Source organism: Hemitrygon akajei, chromosome 6 (assembly GCF_048418815.1).
Source record: "Hemitrygon akajei chromosome 6, sHemAka1.3, whole genome shotgun sequence".
Classification (NCBI taxonomy): domain Eukaryota; kingdom Metazoa; phylum Chordata; class Chondrichthyes; order Myliobatiformes; family Dasyatidae; genus Hemitrygon; species Hemitrygon akajei.
The window spans coordinates 43,937,239-43,946,969 of record NC_133129.1 but is presented as its reverse complement, the minus strand read 5'-3'; the positions used below and the strand labels follow the sequence as shown (position 1 = coordinate 43,946,969).

General features: G+C 41.4%; 1 protein-coding gene across 1 annotated transcript in view; it reads left to right on the top strand.

Moving 5' to 3' along the window:
- Positions 1 to 2,108: 2,108 nt before the first annotated feature.
- Positions 2,109 to 9,731, top strand: part of iqgap2 (IQ motif containing GTPase activating protein 2) — a 296,840-nt gene continuing 289,217 nt past the window's right edge. The window contains 1 exon segment of the mRNA XM_073048258.1: positions 2,109 to 2,256. Coding sequence (XP_072904359.1) covers positions 2,214 to 2,256 — 43 coding nt within the window. The 5' untranslated portion in view covers positions 2,109 to 2,213.

The following is a 9,731-nucleotide window of genomic DNA, read 5'->3' as shown; positions in this document are numbered from 1 at the left end:
TGGAATGAATCAGCCATGATAGAATGGTGGTGTTGACTTGATGGGAGGACTGGCCAAATTCTGGTCCTATGCCTCATGTTCATCATCGGAGATCCCCACCGCCTAGGCCATGTTCTCTTCTTGTTGCCGCCATCAGGTAGAAGGTGCAGGTGCCTCAGGACTCGAATCATCCAGTTCAAGAACAGTTGCTACCCCACAGCCATCAGGGTCTTGAACTAGACTCACTTGCTGATCCATTGAGATGTTCCCACAACCAGTTATCTCTCTTTATGGATGCTTTATCTTGTTATCTCACATTCTCATTATTTATTGCTATTTATTTATATTTGCATTTGCAGAGTTTGTTGTCTTCTGCACTTTAGTAGATCTTTCATTGATCCTGCTATAGTTACTATTCTATAGATTTGCTGAGTATCCCTGCAGGAAAAGGAATCTCAGGATTCTCTAAGGTGACATATATGTACTTTGGTAATAACATTTACTTTGAACTTGAACTTTTAACCTTGGTCTTGAACCCAGAGTTGCTGGTCAGAGTGCTAGTATCTGTAGCACAAAAACAAAAACATGACAGAATATTGATATCCAAGGGAGGATTGGGATTTGAAGGAGCAAGTGTTGGCATTCTCAGGGACCATCTCCACACAACAGAGATCATTCTAAGTGGTAGTGCTACCAAAACATCCCTGAGAAGCTGCTGAAGTGAATTTTGTACGTGGTGTACTTTACCTATCACACACCATTGTCAGAGTGAGTGCTCAGTTGATAGATGGGTTCAGACAAGCAGGGTACTTTGTCCAGAATGATATGGAGCTGCTTAAATTCCATTGGATAAACACTCTTCCAGGCAAGTTGTATGTGTATCACTTACCTGACTTGAATCTTTTGGATTGTTGAATGGTTTGGTGACTCAGGAGGTGAGTCACTTGCTGCAGAACATGCAGCCTCTGCTTACGACGCTGGTCAAATTGTGGATTAAAAATTAGATTTACATGTAATTTGCATTTGTGTATCATTTTTTTAATTTACAAAGTAGCATGCTCTGAATATACAGCAATCTGAATACCTGAACGTGATCTTTGAATACTTTCAGATATATACAGCATATCACATTTGGGAAAACATGCATGAACAGTACTAATTGAACACAGAAATTAAGCAGTTCCATAATTTACCAATATTATCACAGGTGCTTTAATGTTTCTATCATATTTTGGTTCAGTTTGGATAGTTTCTTTTTATAGTTTTATTAGTATTTCACAGAATTAGTTATTTAAAAAAAACTCCTTCAAGGGATGCATCAAACTTTGATCAAAACCAGCAATAATATCAAATGCATGTTTAACCAAATCCTTCGGGCATCATTTTCATTCAGGTGCCAGCGGAATCCTTTTTCACATCATTTCTACTTGCATATTTGACTCCTTGCTCCTCTTTCACCTCTGTAGATCATTGTCAAGCACTTCCTGCAGACTACTCCCACTTATCCATATTCCTCTAAACTATTTATATCCATCTACTTGTCTAAAATGCCTTCTTAAATACTGCAATGACACGAGGGGTATGAAAAATTTGTTCCTCATGTCGCCTTTAAATCCTTCCCCTTTCAATTTAAAACTTATGCCCTTTAGTTTGGGATACTCTGCTATACTGGGAAGGAGACCTTCCATCCTTTCCTGCCCGTTCCTTCACCTGTCACCTTCCTTACCCCTCTTCCGTTTTCCTCATCCCTCCTTTCCCATCGTCAGTTCTTTATCCCCTTTTCTCTCCCATAGCCCTCATTCTCTCTTTCATTCCAGTTGCAGCTTTCTTCCCTCCCCCAACACCCCATTACCCCCTTCCCTGCATCTCTCCCCCTCCCACCCCATCGGGGACTTTGCCTGTGTGGATTTTCGACAAGGAGAATCTGAACACCACGCTGGAGTTTCCTGTGGGTCCTAGAGGCCGCCAAGTGTAAATGTTAGCGGCTCGACTCAGGGCACTTTGTGAACGGCTCTGGTCGGCTGCCGAGCGCACGTCCTGCTGGAGGTGCAGGAACCCAATCCGGGGCCCCGGCGCGGCGCGGTGCGGCCGGAGAGCGGCGCTCGCCGCCGCGGTATAACGGGGCGCCAGGAACGCTGAGCTCGCCAGTCAGTGAGCGGACGCGGGGGGAAGAGGGAGGTATTGTGGCACACGCGTGTCTACATTTGTACAACACGGAGCCCGCAGCGACCATCATGTACGAGGAGAACGCGGCTCTGCACAGACCCCGCTATGGATGTGAGTAAGGGGGAGGCAGTCACTGGGGGCAGGGGAGGCAGCGCCCTGGGGTAACAGATGGCGAGACTCCCGCTGCCATTCAGTGTCGAGCCGCGCTGCTTTACATTCACCACACGCGACTTCTGAACAAGTCTGCATTAACTTTTTGTTGCAGAAAGAAATAGAAAGATGCCCGTTAACGATTGTAACATCACTCGCGCGTTTCTCCTCAGCCCGTGGTGTTAAAATCTCATTCAGTTGACGGTGTTTGCAGCTGTCTGATTATTTTGAATGCGTTTAAGAAGACTACGTGTCTTCAAATTTCCGGTTTACTTTTACTGAAATTTCTTCTCTGTTTCAACAATTCTGCACTCTGTCGCTAACTTTTAACCGGCACACCTTCAGAGTCCCGTATTATATAGTTTTATATTTTTATTGGCTTTTAAAAGCGTATGTTGGCTTTTTGCAATTTCTAACAGTTGTGAACGCTGAAGTCACTCGTTTGGTGTGTGGAATTGGGTCAGAGGCGAGAGCTGGCGGGGAGCGTAAGCGGATTCAACCCTCCTGTGTGCAGGCGGAGATCACAGGGCGATCTATTGACACGGGCAGGGTACAGCTCAGAGAGGAGCCTTTCTTTCAAGTTTCACGGTGGCCACATGTTGCTACTTGTAGTTTTGTGTTATCGACGCTACAAGCTTGTGGCTTCTGATGAGCACTAACGTGGGCGACATAGTTGCTGAAGTTTTAAGGTGCCATTGTGAAACCGAAAAGAAACTCCCATTTATTAAAGTACACAGCGCAAAATCATCCTTAATGTTTTCCTTGTCATCATTTCATGTGGTAATAAGCGATGGACTGCTGCTTTCCCACGCTTTGAATGATAAACCGGGCCCTTGCTTTCAATGCTAACCAAACGTTTGTAGAGAGGTTGTACAAAATAGGTGTAGACGTGTATGGTAAGGGTTAAATCAGAAGGTAGACCTATTTAGCTGCCCAATCATCTAAAGTGTTATTTGCTTAGGCAGTTGAAACTAGGTAATTACGATTACATTTGCTTTACAAACTTTAGACTTTACTCTCAAGGAGGCTGATTTCAGCACGAATGAATTCTTTTGTTAATTCACATTGTAGGTTGACAATTTGGGACGTGTTTTCTTGTTCTAAGTAAAATGTGGCTAATTCGCATGACATGAAGCAATCTGTTGAGATTTATAGTCATTATTTGTGGCAGTTTTGCCCCGGACACGGACTTGTGTCATGATTTGTGGGGGTCAGTTAGGAAATTATGGAAAGGAGGACATTCTTGCTACTTTTCTGATGGGTAAATGTTTGTATTTACGTGACCAACCATTTTGACCCCAGTTTGAAGTTTCAAAAAACGTCATTGTGACTTTTCTGTGCTGATACAGAAAACTGTTCGTTGTGATTTTTAACTAAGGCATTTATAAAACAATCTTATTTTAAAAATGCTTCATGCAGAACTTGGTGTCGGCCTTGGGCTTGGAATCAAGGGCCACTTGCTTGCACTCTGGTTTTGTGGGATCTGATATGACTGATGAGGCTAATGCCAGAATCATACGCTCTCTGTTAGGTAGTACCTAACAGAGCAGGTGGACAAGAGGGTAGTTTGTGAGATGGTGCACTCCTCCCTCTCCTTATGTTGGGCTTCTGTATTCCCAATGCACAGACTTGGTTCTGTGTCATTCCATATATTCCTTCTCTCTGAGAGGTTGTGATCCAGGGATTTCCAACAAGGCTTTCTTCTGTATTTTCCTCTCTTTCTCTCTCTAGATAGCAGCCTCTTCCCTGGATATAACTCAATAGTGTACCTGCCATGAGGCATACACTCACTGGCCACTTTATTAGGTACAGGAGTGTACCCAATAAAATACCCACAGGGGTGAAACCCAGTGTGATCTTCCACTGCTGTGGCCCATCCACTTCAAAGATTTGACATGTGCATTTAAAGATGCTCTTCTGCACAGGCCTGTTGTAATGTGTGGTTATTTGAGTTACTGTCACCTTCCTGTCATCTTGAACCAATCTGGCCATTCTCCACTGACCTCTCTCATTAACAAGGCATTTTCATCCACAGAACTGCTTCTCACTGGATTTTTTCCTGTTTTTCGCACCATTCTCTGTAAACTCTAGAGTGGGGTTCCCAACCTTACTATTAACCGAGGGGTCCCTGGACTCCAGGTTGGGAACCCCTCCTCTAGAGACTTGTGCATGAAATCCCAGGTGATCAGCAGTTTCCGAGATACTCAAAGCACCCCGCCTGGCACCAACAATCATTCCATAGTCAAAGTCATTTGAATCACATTTCTTCCCCACTCCGATGTTTGATCTGAACAACAACAAAACTTCTCGACCATGTCTGCCTGCTTATATGTATTTTGTTGCTGCCATGTGATTGGCTGATTAGAAGTTTGCATTAACGAGCAGGTGTACCTTAAAGTGGCCTCTGACTGTGTGTATCGCATGGCCGGCCTAATGCAGCTGACTACAATAAAGAGCAACAAACACAAAATGCTGGAGGAACTCAACAGATCTGGTAGCATCTATGGAAATGAATAAACCATCAATGATTTGGGCTGAGATCCTCCTTCAGGACTGAGTAAGGCTTCCTTGCTAGTGAATGGACACCAGCAGGATTAACTCCAAGACGTACAAACGAGCTGGATGAACTCAGCGGGTTGGGCAGCATCCGTTGAAAGAAGCAGTCAATGTTTCGGGTCGAGACCCTGACAAAGTCCTGATAAAGGGTCTCGACCCGAAACATTGACTGCTTCTTTCAACGGCTGCTGCCCGACCCGCTGAGTTCATCCAGCTTTTTGGTACGTCTTGATTTGACCACAGCATCTGCAGTGTACTTTGTGCTTAGCGTGATTAACTTGTCCTTCCAGTGGACTGGGTGGTTTGTGCAGAGATGGCATTGACGGGGTCTTTCGAGTTCATGTCTCAGAAGCGTACCTGATGTAAAACAGTGTAACAGAAACCTAGTGTGTAATGATTTTGAATGTTAAAATTTGACTTTTAAGATTGGAGGGTGAATTTAAAGTACTGGTTACAGATAACCTTGTTACATATTAGCTGTGGGTACAATGACAGATTAGGAATTTTGAGTTATTAAGCAATTGACAGTAGATTTGGTTGATTAACTGAGCAGATTATGCAAATAATGTGGCCGATGAGGATGTAAATTGCTTGAATAATTTTATCATTGTGGAAAGAATTGAATGAAAGTGAACTATTTTGGGCATAATTTATACCAGTATTTACATGCCCATATCCATATTTCCTTTCTTGTCCATGGAATGTCCTTGTACATTCTTTTCATGTAACAATATTTGCTACTCTCCAGTCTTCTGGGACCTCACCAGAAGTTCCAAATGACACAGTTCTTTGACAAAAGCCCCAGCTATCTCCTCACTTGCTTCTCTCAATATTCTGGGATAAGTATCAGGGCCTGGGGATTTGCTGACTTAGTGCTTTTCACAAGACCCGGCACTAACTCCACCTTCATCTCAAAATATCCCAGCACATTACCATACCCTGCTCTGCCTGCAATATCCTTCAAATCCTTCTCCTTGGTAAAAGTCAATGCAATGGGCTCAGTTAATAACTCAGCTACTTGCTCAGCTACTTCAAGCACATGCCCTCCTTTTTCTTTGTAGACTTCCACTTTCCTTAGTTCTATTTTTTCATAGGATCTGAATTATTCTTCAATTTATACCAGTTTACATTTTATGTGCAAGTGTTCAGTAGGCAGATATTGTATAACAAAACTCTTCAGTGCTGTAATTGTGGGTGAAGACCTGAAATTTGGTTTTGAATAGGCTGATTTATGCTGCTATGATTTTTTTATTTGGCTGCTGAACTAAATAAGGAGAAAAAATCAGTGTTAACTGTCAATGTTATTCTTGTAAAGATTTGTGAAATGCCATGCCTGGATTCCTCTCGATGATTCTATGGGAATAAATGCAACTTGAGTGGGCCGTGGTAATTTACTCCAGCATGGTGGTAATTCCTCGGGGAAGCCCAAGGTGGGCGATAAATGAAACAAAAGATTGCTTAAACCTATTTTACATCAAATATTGCTTGTCATTGGTTGCAGTGTCCTTGGCTGAAAGCATCTGAGTTCAGCATTAACATTGCATGATATGGATCATTTGCAATAATGGCTGAAATTCAGAAACAATGTTCACATTGTGTGTAGATCACCTGCACTCCTCCAGGGTTATATTGTCTTTGTCAAGACTAGCACAAAGTCCTGTCAGGAACATGATGTTTGCTTAAATATATCTAAAATGCCTCGAGTTCTCTTGATCTCCCAGGCATTAAGTTCCAATTTCCAGCTCAGTGATGATTCACTTCAGGTCAAATAGAGAATTGCTGACTGGTTGCTGGTCTACTCAGAAATAGCCAGAATGGATGATTTAGTGGAGTTTTGTTTGAAATTCATTTGGTTGCTTGAAAATTGGTATTTAGGACTAGAACTTTCTTCCCTCTTACATTGTAAAAGCAAATAACTTTGATTTGTAGTCATTTTGCTCTTGAACACGAGCTGAGATCGCTAAGGTGTCAACCTTAGTTTTCCAACATACAAGTTTGTAATTGACTTTCATTTATTTCTGTATTGTAGTGTGCTTGTTGGTAATAGTGAGTCATTAATTATTGTGTTAATGAAAGAAAAGTTTCAGATTAGAACTGAAAGTGATCACAGAAATTAATATTTTGTTTGACTATATGACTGTAAGTTGAGCCTTTATTAACTGGGGAAACTTTTTAACATGGTAGAATGTTATTCTTGATTGTAGATCTTTGGATGGTAGCTTGACTATCCAGTGATCTCTTGATGCCTGATAAAGTTTGCATTAGGCGCTTGCTATTAGCACTGGTCTATCTGAAGCTGGTATCTGAATGCTAGACTTGCTCAGATGTGTGTTGATTAGTCTGTTAAAGAAGTTGGAAGTCTGTCATTTGATTTGAGAGTGGATGGAAATTTTAAATATGCTGATGTTTAGATACACTTGTCCATCTTCAAAACAGTTTGTGAACCTATTAAAATCATCAGAGCTCTTCAGGACAAGAATGTTATTCTTTAAGCATATTTGAATTTAATTCTTCAGAAATATTTTGAAGTTGACATCCAGCCATTTGTTCAAACTGTACACAATACTTAACTCTTTGCCTTGACTGACTCCAATATGCAATCTGAAGTTCCTTGTGTAACAACTATCATTGAAAACTGGTTAATTGATTTACTAAGAGGGTTGTAAATGTTGTCTACATGGACTTTAGCAAGGCCTTTGATAAGATCGCACATGTGAGGCTGGTCAAAAAAGTTCAGTTGCTTGGTGTTCAGGATAAGGTAGTAAATAGGATTAGACATTGGCTTCGTGGAATAAGCCAGAGAGAGGTTATAGGTGGAGGCCTGTGACTAGTGGTGTTTCACAGGGATTGATGCTGTGTCCATTGCTGTTTGTGATCAAATCAATGATCTGGATGGTAAATGTGGCTAACTGGATGAGCAAATTTGCAGATGACACCAAGATTGGGGGTGTAGTGGATCGCAAAGAAGATTATCAAAGCATGCAGTGGGATCTGGACCAGCTCTAAAATTAGGCAGAAAAATGGCAGCTAGAATTTAATGTAGACAAATATGGGGTGTTTCTCTTTTGGAGGACCAACCAGGGTAGGTGTTGCATAGGTGAGCAGTAGGGCACTGAGGAGTGTGGTAGAACAGAGTGATCAGCAAAATACAGATCCAGAACTCTTTGAAAGAGGCATCACAGGTAGATAAAGTTGTAAAGAAAGCTTTTGACTCATCGGCATTCATAAATCAATGTCTTGAGTACAGGAATTGGAATGTTATGTTGAAATTTTATAAGACGTTGGTGAGCTCTAATTTGGAGTATTGTAGTTTTTTCACCTACCTACAGGAAAAAGGTAAATAAGATTGAAAGTGCAGAGAAAATTTACAAGGATGTTGCAGGGACTTGACCTGAGTTATTGGGAAAGGTTGAATAGGTGAGGACTTTATTCCCTAGAACATAGAAGACTGAGGGGAGATTTAACAGAGATATACAGAATTGAGTAGTATAGAAAGGACAAGTGCAAGCAGTCTTTTTCACTTAAATTGGGTGAACCTTTCCAAATTTCTTTCAAATGTTGAAATTGACCCCACATCCATCACTTGCACTGGCAGCTCATAACTAGAGGTCATAGGTTAAGGATGAAAGGTGAAATGTTCAAGGAGACTGTTCTCACTCAGAAGGTTGTGAGAGTGAGGAATGAGCTGCCAGTGAAAGTGATGGGCATGGGGTCAATTTCAACATTTAAGAGAAATTTGGAAAGGTTCACGCATGGGAAAAGTATGGAGGGTATGGTTCTGATGTAAGTCACTGGAACTTGGCAGATTAATGGTTCAGCACAGACTAGATGGGCCAAAAGGCCTGTTTCTGTGCTGTGGTGTTCTTTGACTTCAACATTGTATAACTATAGTCATTTGGGACTGTTGGTTCTGATATTTCACAAAGTGGTGTTGAGATATGCTTGGGTATAACATTTAAAAAAAGACTTAATCAAAGCCAATCAGAATTTGAGCCCAAGTACTTGTGTTTTTCTCCTAATTCAACCGTTGCCAAAAATATAACTTTCTTAAACACGCTGGTGTGTTGATGATCTCACTGAGGATGAAGCACCAAATACTGATTTGAGAATGGAGGAGGCAAGCAAGAATACCCAGCAAATCACCTGACCTAGTTTAAATTGAGCTAGACAGGAGTGGCACAGTCTTATCAGATAAAGCCAACAGTATCAGAACATGCAAAAAAAAGTCCTGTCCCCTTGGGACTGATTTAGGTACTAGGCTTGAAAGTGGAGTAGTATGCACCAGAAAATTAAGTCTGGTAGTATTCTTGTGCACTGATGCGTAGGCACCATTTTGAGTTGAACATGCGTGTTTGTTAGCGAATTACCTTGGATTACTCGTCTGTTTAGTAACACTTCTGTGACTTCATTGAGTGCCATTTCAAGTTGACCTTGGATGCCTCGTGTCAAATGTTTGATGTTTGAATCTTGAAAGGGTGTATATAGCTGTTCAGTGTTCTATAGATGTATTAACCATGGTAGTGGAAGAGATTAGAAACCAAAATGAAAATCAACTAGCTGACGCAGGATGGAAACCTGAAGAATTTAAAAACCCTGCATTAGTATTTATGAAGGAAAATGATATGTCCAAAAATATTTGACGTGATTGAATGAAGTATAAAATGCTGCTAGTATTTATTAACAGTTTCAGATTATTTTTCTTGTAACACATAAATTGGAGAGTGACATGTGGAACCCCACTATTTGGAAAAAGGAAGAGGAGAGAAAAGAAACTGCAGGCTTTACCTAGCATCAGAGATGAGGGGTGGTGGAAAAGATGCGATAACTGGACTGGTGGGAAAATGCCAATGGAACTAGACAGAGTTGACACGGATTTCTGG